General features: G+C 39.6%; 1 protein-coding gene across 1 annotated transcript in view; it reads right to left on the bottom strand.

Annotated features, from left to right (window-relative positions):
• The window catches only part of RAB38 (RAB38, member RAS oncogene family), a 50150-nt gene that overhangs the window by 20511 nt on the left and 14389 nt on the right, over positions 1-15250 (bottom strand). The window contains exon 2 of the mRNA XM_019739564.2: positions 8950-9230. Coding sequence (XP_019595123.1) covers positions 8950-9230 — 281 coding nt within the window. The remainder of the gene's footprint in view (positions 1-8949; positions 9231-15250) is intronic.

The following is a 15250-nucleotide window of genomic DNA, read 5'->3' as shown; positions in this document are numbered from 1 at the left end:
AGGTTACCCCAAACCCGGACTTCCATAAAGAAAGAACCAAGTAAATAAAGGGGAGAAATCTATCAAAGAAATAATATCTTTCAGAACATACGTTGAAAGAGCTCCCAGAGGGCCCGGAACATTAAATGAACAAAGGTTCACATAGAACACAGCACTGTGGACTTTCAGTTACTAGGAATAAAGAGACAATCAAACATCAGGGAAGCTGCCTCCAGTTCAGGTAGAGGTAAGAGCTTCTCCTCCAAGTGCGCTCGCAGCAATCATAGAGGCCAACCGTTTTTATGGAACTTCATACTGTATTATAATTATTCATTTACTTGGGTTTTCTTCCAGGAGATGGGGCACTTCTTAATGGGAAGAAACTGTGCCCTTTATCATCAGTGCTCCAGTGCTTAGCGAAGTGACAGCCTGAATACATAGTAGTTATTTAAGGAATATTTCAGGGTTTAATGAATGAGTGAATGAATGAATGAATGAATAATGGGTAACACAATGTATCTTAACCCGGGAGCATATCAAAATCACCAAAAAATGTTTTCCAAAAGCACATTCTCAGGCCCTCCAGACGTCTCTGAGAGCAGGGACGAGGCATCTGCCATCTTAACAAGCTCCTCAGGTATTCCTGATGTCCAACTCTGTTCAGGAATCAGTCACTGGATAGAGCTCTGGAGTAGATCCAAAGTCTAGGCCCGGTTTCCCCAATGAAAGTCAGGAAAAAGACTCTCTGGATCTCTGTTTCATTATTAGTAAAAAAGACAAATATGATAGCCATTTTGTGTGTGTGTGTGTGTGTGTGGCTCAAATGACAGTAGCTGAAGCAAATGAGATACGTGTAAAACAAGACTCTGAGCATTTCAGTGAGGAGAAAACTGCTGAATTCCAGTTCTGGCGTGTGAAGGAGGAAGAAGTTGGAGAAGATCCACAGGCTAATGGTAGATTCTTGCAGGATTTTATGTGGTATTACCATGCAAAGAATTTCGCCGTTCCCGGTCTAGGGCCCAAGGCATTAAGAGGACAGTTTCCCTCACATTAATCCTTCTTCTGCAATTCCCCCTGTACACTGTGTGGCCCTACACTTTCCCTGCTGTGCAAAGTGTCTCGAGAGCTTTCTGGATGAAAGGAGTTATATAATATGGAATCCTCCTAGGATATACAGCAGTAAATTAATGTTTCTGCTTGTATCCAGTTCCCTAAGAACGGAAATCCCCCACAAAGGGCAGGGAAAAGACTAATACAATAAGAGAAACTTTGAAAAGAGTTCCTGAGAAGCAGTGCAAAAAAAAATTCTGTTCCATTCAATAAACACTAAACAAGTAATCACCCTCCTGTGTCAGCCACCGTGCTGCTACGTGACCAGGATTTCCCAGCGCAGAGCAGGGGCCAGGCCCATAAAGAAAGACGTGTAACACAATGTGGTAAGAGACAGGAGAGACTACCTGAGGCTCAGTAACAGATGATACTTCAGCCAAGTCATAGAAAGAGTGTGACACAGGTGAATAACTGAAAGAAGCATGTCCCTGGCAGGGGGAATACAGAGATGTGAACAGGGAACTTGACGTTTAATGTCACTGGAGGATAAATGGAAGGATGGAGTAGCCAGAAATAGGCCAGGCAAGGCAGAAAAGAGCCTCCATTTGGGGTTATCTATGATCAGGAACAAGGGGTTTCTGAAGGATGAGTGACTGTGTATAGGGGTGCATGGCTTGGACGTCTGGGTGGATGTGACATCTCCCAGTCAGATGATCTGATTTGCAGAAAGGCTGATGACTTCAGTTTCAGACATGTTAGGTTGGAAGAGCTGTGTGGGTGATGTCCAGATAGAGATCCAGAGGGATATGGAAGTCTGAAGTTTGGGAAAAAAGTCATGGCTGGAGATAGAGATCCAGGAGGAAAGCTGACTCCAGAAGCAGAATCTGATTGTATTTAATCATTCCATGGATTTGGGAACAGAAGACATGGTCTACCAGTCAAGACAAGGTGCCACATTCAGTCGTAGTCTGCACTCAACTGCACCCAGGCAATGTTTTTATTCCCAAAGGCATCGGGACTCTCCCTGCTTTTGCTATCTCCCGTCACCTACACTTTCCCACCCAGATCATCTCAGCTTCAGATTAAGCTCAAGATAGGACAGAGTCTCAGGTGCATCCTTCCTCCTTGAAATTTGGAGAGACATGCACATGGGCCTTTTCCTTAAAACACTTTTACAGAAATAATTATAATGGGGAGCTAGGAGAGAATGACATATGCAACACATTCCCTCCTGCACACACAGAGCTATGGTTAGATCCACTGAGGGCCCATTTCTATTTCCCTACAAAGTCTTAGTCACAGTTGGATTACAGATTACCTAGTAATTAAAAGCATAGACCTAGAAAGGCTCTGGAGAACTAACTAACTAAAGATAAAACTTTAATGTTATTATTAATTTTTTACTGATTATTAAACAGATGAGTAACTTCAATTTGAGATTCTTGGACTTAAGCTACACTCAACTTCAAGAAACAATTCCATTTTTCATGTAAGACATTAAGAATTTGTCAGAACGATGATTCAAATAGTTGTACTACAGGCTAGTGGTCACTCTATGAAATGATCATGACTATTAAACATTTCCATTAAATGATACCTCCTAACTTTGCTGATTTTAGATTTCACATTGGGCCTTTCCTTTTATGTCCTGAAGCATATAACCAGCTCTAATCAGATCAGCTAAAATACAGGGTTAAATGTCCTGTGACCAATTAAGCCAGTGGAGGCACAGACTACAACCTCATCTAAATTCTTTGGTGATAGGTGCCTAAAACCTGGAATACCTACTTCCCCTAGGGAATTTTAAGAATAAAACATTTTAAGGATAAGAACTGGCCTCTGATAGCATGATCTGAACTCAGAGAGGGCTTAATACATATTGTTCACGGCACAGATCTGGACATTCAATACAAATTGTGTTGAATCGATGAATGCACTGTGACTGCCTAGAATTTTTTCATAGTCTGACATTTAAAAAATGGGAATAATCAGAGATGGTTCACTACTCAACTTAAAAATAAACGGATTTTAAAAAATGATGTTCTATATTCCATCCATTACAAAATGAATTAGAATAACTATCTACCCATACCCAAGTGTAATTATCTGTGCATTTCCAGTTTGTATATATACATTGTTTCTAAGTGCATATTTTCTAGAAGCCTATAAAAAGAAATGGTGTGTGATAGTGCTCTTCAAGTAGCTTCCAGAAAACTAGCCACTTCTTAACTGCTATATATTTCAGCTTGCAGAGCAATTAAAAATAATAATAAAAGCTCGGTAAACTCAAGAAAACGTTCCCTCGACACAAGACTTCTAGGCCAGCATTCCCTAAACGTGTTCCACTATTTTGTTAAGTGTTCTGTGACCAAAAACATTTAGGAACTGCTGTGTGGTGTAGTCCCCTTGTGGAGGAGATAGTGAAAAAGACATTCTGCTTATGATATGCCATCACTTTAGAAATCCACCCTGACAAAGGACATATCTTGATTTAGAAATGTCATCATATGAAGGGCCAAAATGTGTATGCTTGAATCAAAGAAATAAGATAGTAAGCATATAGCTTTAGGGAAGTCACCTAAGTCTGAACTTTTTTTTTTCTTCAAAATAGTCATAATATTAAAGCCTACTTTATAGGATCGTGTTAAGGATTGAATGAGTTCATATGCGTACAAATATCTGCACAAAGTTAACATACAGCAAACAGCAAGAAACATAGCCATTGTTATTACTGGAAATTGAGAACACCCATTAAAACATCAAAGTCCTGAGAAGTTCTGCAGCAAGGGAAGTGGTTGTTTAAGTCGTTTTTCTCAAATGTATTTGACCATGTATATTAATCCGGCTTCTCAGTTGTAAGATACAGAAGCTGATGACGAAATAGTTTATTCAAGAATGTTGAGTAGCTTCAGTTGTCAAGAGAAACAGGCTCAAAACTAAGCATCCAGAAACTCAAACCTCTCCTAGAACAGGCCTGATGAGGACACTCTGAAGCCACCACTGAGCACGACTAGGTCCTGTAATCTGAGTCTCTTTGAGGAACTCACTAGAATGCAACTGCTCCTGGGACCAGCAGTGATCTGTTTCTGGGTCAAGCACAGGAGTCTGCGACCTCTGCTGTCTATAAGGGTGGGGGTCTGTTCAGCCACGACCCTCCCCAGAAAACATGGATTCAGCATTATACCTTCTTCTTCTAGCAGCTCACTTCTGAATCAGAATGATTGGTGAACGCTAAGCTATGCGCCTGTGCCCTCGCTGCAAAGAAAGCAAAAGAAGAAAGTTGTATGGGTGCTTCCTGGGGAGGTGAGCCTCCCATGACTGAAAGTTCCCCAAAGATAGCAAATGTGTCTAATCGTTGCTGGAAAACCAAAACACACGACACATATCCACTACGCTGTGAAACGCCTACTCCTCTGCCTAAAAATCTAGCAACTTCCTACAGAGAACACTATCGGATATATTCCTTCTCTCTGCAGGACACACATCAACATTTTTCTTTTTAGCTTCACAGAAGAGCTACAATTGAGTGCAGTTTAATGTAAGAAAGCTTTCCTAGGGCACCCATTGATCGTAGAACATTCTAAGAAGAGGGTGGGCCTAAACAGTCACTTTAAGTAGGACAGAAACAGCCAAGGATATCTGCCAGGAGTGGGGTGCTGCAGTTATTTCTGTGACTTTGGTTCCTGTCATGACTAGTGGATAGATAACACTTGCTCCATCTACACTGGCATTTTCCTGTGTCCTGTTTCGGAACACAGCACACACAAATCATTGTACCATAAAAGCACGATGGAACCGCTTGGAAAGGGCTGAGATAGAAACAGACCCTTATGCTGATGTAGCTTTCATGTGCTTCAGAGCCAGATACAGATGGTGACACCCAGACCAGTGGATGGGCTGTGGGAACAGATAATAGGGATGGTGATAATGCTGCTGCTGCTGCTGCTGATGATGATGATGATGATGGTGTGTGTGTGTGTGTGTGTGTGTGTGTGTGTGTGTGTGATCAGACATAACACATCTAGGAACCCCACATACATTATGTCACTTCTTGCTCACAACAACCCTAGAAGGTGGGTGGGTGGCTACGGTCAGAGAGTAAATCTAAAAGGAGGAACTGGTAGAGATTCAAACAACGGTCACCAACATGCACCAGGCAAATGAGTCTGCAGGTAGCAAGTCCGTCAGTCACTGAAATGGGCCCAGAGGACAGGACTCCCAACTTTGAGGATGCCCTAACAAGATCAGGCCAGTGCCGTCATTCTAAAGAGCTAAATCTACCGAAGCATATTCTAAAGACCGGGCTTAGGCCAAGGAATGAATAAAATATTCATTCATAGAGCTCAGGTGTGATGCGGGCAGGGTGATGTATTGGAATTCCTGAATTATAGGGTGACCATGAAAATTTAAGTTACAAACCAGGAATGGGGGTGTTGTTAATAATTATGCTAAGGCAGTAGGCATACGCTAGGAATGATCCAGGAAAATGGGATATATGATTACCTCAGTGACACAGTACCTGGCCTTGTGACTCCACAGGTGAGCGGAAGTAAAGGTGGCTGAGAAAGGGAAAGAATGCAGTGGTTGAAAAACCAAAGCAAACCTGACTTAAAAGAGGCTGTATTTATTTTATTTGCTTTGGTTTTAATATTCAAAGAGATGATGTGAAAAATCCTAGATGCTAGCTTACATTTCATTTTTTTCTCTTAATCCACAGCCAGAGGCTGCCATGACTATCCCAGCAACATCAAGAAGTACGAAAACCTACATGGTACATTAATCCAAAAGACTGAAGAGCAAAAGCGTAAATTTGCCTGAGCGGTACAGTCAGCCACAAGATGGAGGCGGGTCTCAATAACTAACTCCTCTAATACCTGGCTAGCTTCAGCTTCAGAGATGGCCAAGAGGATCGTGATCCCACAGGATTTCTGCCTTTGGCTCATCAGAAATTTAGAAGGTGGGGAGGGGGGCAGGAAATCAGATGTTTATCACTGGGTTGATTATGACGTCACTCAAGAAGACTCTAATTGTTAGTAGATTCACTTTCTAAGAGAAAGATCTCTATGGGAAAACTTCCCTGATCCCAAATGTAATCAAAGAATGAATGGGTACCTGTCTCCAAATGCTGCCATCTTAGCTTCAGGGTGACAGTTAGATTCGGGCCTCTGTTTTGTAAATGTGGTAACACTATCCTCAGAAAGTAAGCAGAGCTTTATCAGATGCTTTAAAAAAGACTGAATAGTTGACTCTCCAGCTTGTCAATGCTGCAGTATTATTCCTGAGCTTCTAGGCCTTGACTTTGAATACTAACCTAGCACCAGGAAGCCATTTTCATTATTAAGACATTCAGAAGAGGAATTTCAATAGCAATATAATTGGAGGGAAGAGAGATGTTGAATGTGGGTTCTGCCTCTTACAATGAGGCCTTGTACCCGCTTGGTTATATTAATAGTTGAGTGCATTTTAGGCTTGTGAAATTCCTTCCACCCTTTCTCTGTACAAAGCTTCTCATCAAAGTTTACATTTGCAGAGATTTACAGGATTAGAAACCCAGTATGTAAGTATGGTGGGTCAGCCAGGCCTTAAGTTAATGAACATCACACCCATAAGCATAGTTTGACACCGCAATGGTGGAGCAAGGAAAAAGTCAGAGTGAGCTTTTTCCCCACAAATTCATAAACTTCTTCCTTTCTTTTTGTTTTCTTGCTAGCACGTATTCAGTATACATTTTATTTATGTTTTGTTGTTATTGTTATACATGAAGTCAGGATTCTTTCTGTTTTGTAAATACCTCTATTCCCAGTGACTGGTACATAACAGGTGTTCAATAATATTTGTTGAATGAATAAATGATGGAAGATTCCTCTTTCCATACAAATATGAGTCATTCAATCTAGTTTGCTCTTCAAATATAAAGTAATCAACTGAGAAATGTAGTTCTCAAAAATCCTAGTCTTTTACCCTGGTGCCTGGAGGCTTCCAGGCTGGAGAGTGACTCAAAAGAAATGAATTTGAATGAAGATGCAGGAGCTATGGGGTGAAATGAAATTTGAGTGTGGGGCTAAGCAATAGGAGAATAGGGGAATTCACCCACACTTGGAAATTTTTTAAAAAGCCAGACTAACATTCAAGAATCAGACTACAAAAAATATAATGTTTCTTAAATTGTGTGTAACGTAACCATACCTGTGAATTTTGCTCTACCTGCCTCTCTTTACAATAAGTTCTTCAAACAAACAAACCAAAAAAGTTCAGTGACAGCCAGAAAGTAGAAAATGATACTGTGTCCTGAATCAAAGGAAGAATCCCTAAGAAATGAGGCCCGAATCAGGAAGACAATTAACTGAGCTGTAATAACTTCTAAACATAAGACCAGCTTAGCGACAGCACAGAGAGAACGTAGGCATTAAGACTCTCCATGAAATGGCAGAAAGAAAAGAAAACAAAACAAAGTCCCAACTATGACAGAAAAAATGGCACCACCACCCTCTTTTCCCTGTCATCTCTCAATCCAAGCAGTTGCTTAATCCTGCTGGTGTTGACACTTTAGCAATAGTCTCAAATCAGGTTTTTCTTTCATATCCCTAAAGCCATTACCTTAGTTCAAAGACTTGTCATTTTCCCATAGGAATGCAATACTTACCATGTCACTGTCTCCAGGTTTACTGCTTCCAAGCTATCTTTCCCTAGTCCCCAGGGCAAATCCGACCATTCCACTTTCCAACCTAAAACCAGTCAGAGGCTCCTCCCCAGCCTATTAGAATGATGCCCATTCAAGTTATATTTTCAAATCATTCCCTAATGATGTGCACAAATGTTCACAAAAAGGACTAACGTAAATTCAATAAGTACACAGACAATGCCTGCCTTATTCACAGCTGAACCTCAAACAACTAACACAATTCCTATATTCCACAAGTATTTAATATGTGTTCCATTAATACATAAAGGTGTAAAAATCATGATATAAAACTATGCAGAATGCAATTCTAAGAATGTAAAACACACACACACACACACACACACACACACATATTTATATGCATAGAGAAAATACCAGAAAATATAGCAAAACATTTATTTTTATTTTATTTTTGTGTTTTTTTAATTTTCAAAATTTACCATGAATTATTTTTTTTTCTCTCTGATACTGAGCTACAACAACATAAACAAAATCAAAAGGGAGTAGAGTAAAAACCATGCATCTAACCAATCAGATAGCAGCGTGGGACATAATGGGAAGTATAACACCCTCACCATACGACATCAGATTCTTCATCGACCCGACCTGACGCTGCCCTCACTTCCTGCTACTCCTTGCCACCCAGGTGAGTAATGCCAAACCACACTATGTTCCTCACATTTCTACTTGCCATCTCCTCTCTCCACCCACTATTCTAGTGTTCCCAATGGGATAGTCTGTGTTCTTGCCATCTTTTCATTTTCAGGGCAAAGCACAATTCCTGGTACAGAAGAACATATTAAATGCTGATGGAGTAAATTAATTAATACATGAATAAGGCAGAAACACTGAGCATGAGGCCCATTTCTTTCAGTTACTCTAAAATCATACTTACCTAATAGGGTAGTTGTGAGGACTGCATGAGGAAATGCATGGAGATAACATGTGCCTGACACATAATAAGCACTCAATAAATGAGCACAGTTATTAACTATTATCAACATGACCATGTATCAGTTACTTTGCTCCCTTAGCCACAATCATCATAAATGGTGGATAATAATTCCTGTCCTGCACACGTACTCATCCATTTGAGATGAGAAAGAGCTTACAGCAGTTTGGGAATTATAAATCACTAGACAAACGCATATTATTATCATTATGATGATGAAAATGATTACATGCCATTTTCTTTGTGATCTTGTCTATAATAAGTTTATCCTGTAAGGTCACATTACCTTTGCTGATGTTTCAAACCATCCTACGAAACCATGCTCCTTGCAGAATTGGTCCATCTTGAGGCCATTGTTCATGAGCATATCCTTCCCCTGGTCACATTTGTTGGCCAACAAAACCACTGAAACTGGTTTGCCATTAGGGAGACTTAACTTTGAGTCCAAATCATTTTTCCACTTTGTTACTGCTTCAAACGTGGCTGGCCTGGTGACATCGAAGACAATAAATGCACCCATGGCTTCTCGGTAGTAGACCCTTGTCATGTTTCCAAATCTTTCTTGACCTATCACCAAAAACACATAGAAATCAAAAACTTATTACAATAGCAAACCAAATCATATATTGTAACCTTATGAGGCCTCCATTATGAGCAGATCACTCAGTCAAGTGCTTCATTGCTCATATTTAAAGAATGAGCTAAATATGCACCCATGCAGTTTCGTTCTTGATCTTTGAGTCCAGAGGGGATTCGTTCATTTAACAGGTATTTATTGAAGCTTCTGTGTATCATAAAATGTTCTAGGACTCTGCTAATACAGTATCCTACAAGCCACACATGGCTACTTACATTTAAATTCCTTAAAGCTAATTAAAATTTAAAATTCACTTCCTCAGTCACATTAAGTAGCTACATTTCAAGTGTTCAATAACCACATGTGGCTAGCGCTATAATATTACATAACTCCAATATTGAAAATTTCCATTATCGCAGAATGTTCTGTGGGACAACAGTGTTCTCAATACATGAGATTAAAATATGAAAATCCCTACTGTCATGTCATGGAGCTTACATTTTAGTGGAACCATAGATTATAAATGATAAGCACAATAAATAACTACATGATGCAGTATGTTAAAAAGGTAGCCACAGTGAACTCCAATTAACGGTAACAGTCAAACAGACACAGCTAGCATTTGTTGTATGCTCACTCATCATCAGAAATGTGATTTACCTAAATGATCATGAAGGTACAATCATTATCCCCATTTTAAAGTAAGAAAATTTAGACTTAGTGAGGTTAAGTAACTTGCTCAAATTATACAGATTAATAAGCTTGGGAAGTCAGAATTCAAATCAGAGTTTTTTGAATCCACAGTTGAAAGCAATTTACCAACATTGAACATTCTCAACTACGAAACCATAGTCTTGTACTAGCTCTTCTCCAGGTTTATGTACCAGAAGTGTCCCATTCAACTCAATTAAACAGATAATAGATACTTATGTGTCAACGCCAGTCTCTGGGTGACATGCTAGGAATACAACAGTGAACTAGATGACCTGTATCCTTAAATAGTCTACAATCTATTGGATGAGGAAAGCCTTCTGCTACAGAAAGAGTGGGAGGAGGAGAAGAGAAAAAGGGGGAGGAAGGAAATAAACAAGAAAGGGGGTTGGTCTTATTTAGATCAATCCACTAGAATTAGTTTTGCTCTGATCTAAATTTTCTAACTGAATATTGGCAAACTTCTTAAACACCCTAAGTTGAGCTTTCCTCATCTGTAAAATGGCAGTAACAATATTGACCACAAAGAGTTGTCCTGAGAATGAAATGAATTAACATGTGTAAAGCACCCAGCAGAATACCTTAAAACTACCTGGTACTTGAGTTTTTCCTCCCTTTCTCCAGCATGTTAAAAATTATGAAAGACAATATGATATAGGCAGTGAAATCATAATTCCAGACCAGACTTTATAATAAAAAATTACAGGTAATTCAGCTGATTAACAAAAATGAACAAAACCCTATTGCTTGTCACTCTGGTGTACTAGTAATTGCTGAAGACAAGGGCTGAGCCTGGGTTTCTATTTTCTGAATCAAAAGTCTCCAGAAGTGTATGACCAGACAAGGGACTTTTATTCTAACTTGGGCATTTATCTTCAGAGTCTTATAAAGTTAAACAAATTAAAACAAAGTTAAGTATGTATTCAATAAGCCAGCTTATCTTCAAAAGAATAAACGGCTAAAACTGGCATGGCTCTAAGAACATATAGGTCAATATACCTCTAAGAACAATTTACACTTAACTTTGAGCACGAGGTTCTGTGATAAGTTTTAATTGAAGTTTCCAAACTCTTTTGTAGGCTGTTATGTGCATATGAGCATCAGCAATGCAGATTGTGAGAGAGAAATGATCCATAACCATAAGCACTTAGTGGAAACGCATGAAGGTCAAGGGTTCCTGTCCTAGTATGTGAGTGAGCTTCTAATATGTGAGTGAGCCTGTGTACTCAAGTACGTATCACTGGAAAGAACATTTTGTCAGGACCAGCACATGATGATCCTAAAATATTTCTTATATGGGTTATACCACGGAGGCATTTTTATTTTTCATTCTCACAGTTGTCCGGTCAATAAAAGAAAGGGGTATAATACTCTTCATATGACAAAAGCCACAGGTAAGCTTTCCTTTTCTCAAATGAGTTTTAAATGTATTTTCTTTCTTCCTTTTGTATTTTGGGTTTGTTTGTTTGTTTGTTTCTGAATCAAACAGTGATCTCCTTTGATACCACTCACGGTGGCCATGACATTTCAGGAAGATGGGGGGGAGGAGGGAGGAAAGCCCTCTGTGATGATTCAGGCCTCTGAAGGCCTCTAGGCTTTGGAAGGATGTCTTATGATCTCTTTTAGGGAACTAATCAGATGAAGGGCAAAGTCATGGGTTATTCAATAATCTACTTGTCCAGAGGCTTTCATAGCAGAGTAAAGCTGTCCTCAAGAAGAAAGATTTTACGTTTTGACTATATGGCAAAGGGTCATTTTCAAGACTATGCAAAACAGCAATATATAGGTTTAGCACCTTCATAAGAATTCAAAAAAGAAAATGTGTGTGTGTGTGTGTGTGTGTGTGTGTGTGTGCACGTGCGTGTGCATGTGCGTGTATGTGTTTGAGTTTGTGAGGGTATGTGTGTCAGATGATAAACAAGATGAAAAAAAGTATGTTTCTAGAAAGAAAAGACCTTTGTTTATTGAGGTCACTGGGCCGGCAGACTTGAACAGTTTGTATTTTTGGCGTTCTAGCAAGAGGCCACATTCAGACCAGGGCACTTCTAGTATTCACATTTTATCATTCCTATCCTGTCAGCTGACAGCACTCCCTGCTGTTTTTTATTAAAAGATGAGAACCATGTGACTTTTAGTGAGTGCTTACATGTGGGCAAAGTAGAGACCTGATGAATTTATCATAGGTAATTTACTTTAAAAAAAAAAGAAAGAAAGCCATGATTCAAAAATCATCCTTGAGGTTAAATCACTCATTCAACAGACACGTAGTGTATGGCAAATATGGTCTAGGCTCTGTGTTTTGTGCTGCAAATACATAGTTTTTGATCTCGAGGCACTTCTAAACTAAGAAGCGTCAGTGGACACACGCACTGAAAATGATCCAATCCTCCATGTAGGTCCCTGCTTCTCTCAGTCTCTAAACACCTACTCCATAGCAATGTGGATGTGGCTGATGATGCATCTTTCAGCTTGGAGGGAGAGTAAATAACAAAGCAATCAGCTGAATCTCAACACGTACAAGGGCTGTAATAACAATCTGGAATACCTTACTGCAGAAACCACTAACTTAAAGGGTCAGAAGATACAGGTCTTAATTTTAATCACTGGTCACCAGTGAAGCCTTAGACACATATATTTCTTTCCCTGAGACTCAGTTTTCTTATCTGTAAAATGAAGTGGTTCTGACTGATCTCTATGGTGCCTTCCTGCTTTCACGCCTTCTAGCTAGCCCTGTGATATCTCCATTAAATCAACCCTTGTCTCTGTCTCACCTGCCTGAAATGATCGATTTGTGTCACGGACTCGGCTGAAAATACACACAAGCCATACTGTGCATTTAATGATATTTTCATTTGGTAATTAGTACTATATAGATGCTCTCAGTGCAGAAAACCAAGCAGTGAATCTTCTGGCATCAAAACAAGAGGAAATATGTCAGGTGTTTGATTAACCAACTAGCTCTGTGACCTCGTATTAGTCACTTTACCATATAGAACCTCAGTTCCCTCACTGGTAAAATAAGGAAACTGGATTGCATGGCCTAAACTAAATTCATTATTGCCTCTGGCAACCCCCTGTAATGAACAACACACCCCCATCCCAGATGTAGGCTTCTATATCCTCACCTCTTACTCCCCTCATGTATCTCAGTCTGGTTCATAGCACCATCATCCTCATCTGATGGGTATTTATCCAAAGGAAATGAAATCACTGCTGGGAAGAGATCCACACAGAAGAGATCCCAGAGTGGTACCTTCGAGTCACCTTCCAACTCCTTTCTCACCCCCATACCCAAAGGGTCTCCAATGTCCTCCCAACACTTCTATTTCAGAAGTGGCTCTTCACCTGCCCCCTCCTCTCCATCAGCATTGCCAGCACTCCAGTTCAGGCCCTCACTGCTTCTCACCTAGACCTCTGACAGCTCCCTAACTGGGGCTCTCAGCATCTCAGTTCCCAGAACTCCTCCCACTTTCCCTTAAAGTAAATACCAGGGGTGCCAAAAAAAATGCATACAGGTAGACACTTTGGTCAACATAGTTCAAGCAGTAGATCGTCATAATCAGAAGTGTCTGGATGCTGATAGTAACCACTTTGAGCACCTCTTGTAATTGCAGTAGTCAAAAGTGACTTGTGTTCATCTTCTGTTATGCACACATATTGAGTATTACAATTTTAATACAGTTTTCCTTTCTTAAGATGTGTATACCTTTTTTTGGCACTCTCTGTATAAATATAAATACAGGTATTCAGACAAGTGCCATTCTCTAGCATAGGAAATCATCTGATGGTATTTATCTAAAGGAAATGAAATCACTACCTGGAAGAGATATCTGCTCACCCACAGTCATTGCAATATTATTGACAATGGTATTACTGGGCCATAAAAAAGGAGGAAATCTTGCCTTTTATGAAAACATGGGCCAATGCTATGAGAGCATTATGCTATAAAAATAAGTCGGGAAGAGAAAAACATATACTGTAATGATTTCTTATATGTGGAATCTAAGAAAGCCGAACACATAGAAAGAAAGAGTACAATGGTGGTTGCCAGGGGCTGAGGATGGGGGAATGGGGAGATGTTAGTCAAAGGGTATAAACTTTCAGTTCTAAGATGAATAAGTTCCAGGCATCTAATGTACAGCATGGTGACTGTAGTTATGTTTTAATGTTGCAAATCCGAGGCCTATTTCTTCACCTTTTGGATATAGTAAGAGCTCAAGATATTATGGCAGAAATAAACTGAAATTAAGATTCCTTCTTCCTCTAACATACAACATTGCAATGTATTCATGAACTAGTGCTTCATATGAATGCATTTATTCTATATTGTACTTTCATTTCCAGTAAATAATCAATACATGTTCAATGATGGAGAAAAGTAACATTATTCTAACAGGTTTATGTGCCCATCTGTTGCAACAAGTTTCAGACTGGAATGTCACTTTTTTCACAATCATTCTCATCTTTTTAAGAAATAATCCCTTGGAATCAATTTACTCTATTCCATAGATAGATAGATAGATAGATAGATAGATAGATAAATATGTATGGGGTCATGGCACAAGCAGTAGAGCCAAAAGTGTCACCAAGATATGGTCTTTATTTCCAGAGAGTAATAGTATGAAAAGCAGAACATAAAACCAAAAGTTAAGTATAGACCTTGCACAAGGATCTGGAGAAAAAAATAAAACTATCCAATTTACAGGATGATCCAAGGGCCACTAAACTAACAATGGCTTAAACTGGCTTTGAAGGCTCTGGAAAACCCACTAGGATCTGAGTCAGGCTGACATCTTGGTGAGAGAGGTTTTCTCCAGCTTTTCAGAGCTCATCTGATCCTCGGCAATGGTTCTGAAACTTTTTCATACTCTTTCTTCACTTCTTTGCTCCACCAAATCATTGTCAGAAAAGTGTCAATCAATCACCATTCTTCCAAGTCACCTCGGTGTATATCCCGAAATTAACCTTGTATAATCTTCCCATTCAAAATTACTCACCTCACCCTAGCCAGAAGCAAGTTTCCGTAGCTCCCATGTCTGATGCTGTATTGTGTACAGTAAGCATTCAATAAAGTCTCCTTGCTAAGTGAAGGAATAACGCATAATTCTTTACCCATTCCCAGTGGATACTGTCAGGCTTAACGAGTCTCTAAGAGCCATCCTCTGTCATGTCTCTTGTATTCATCGCTTTCTTTCTGCCATCATTGATGTCACCCTAGTTAGGATTGTCTCATCTCATCTCATCCATTCATTTAACAAAAAATGTTGAATGTCTATTGTTTTCCAAGCACTGTTCTAGC

Source organism: Rhinolophus sinicus, linkage group LG06 (assembly GCF_036562045.2).
Source record: "Rhinolophus sinicus isolate RSC01 linkage group LG06, ASM3656204v1, whole genome shotgun sequence".
In the NCBI taxonomy this organism is placed as follows: Eukaryota; Metazoa; Chordata; class Mammalia; order Chiroptera; family Rhinolophidae; genus Rhinolophus; species Rhinolophus sinicus.
The sequence above is the reverse complement of the archived record's forward strand: the minus strand, read 5'-3'. Positions and strand labels throughout refer to the sequence as shown.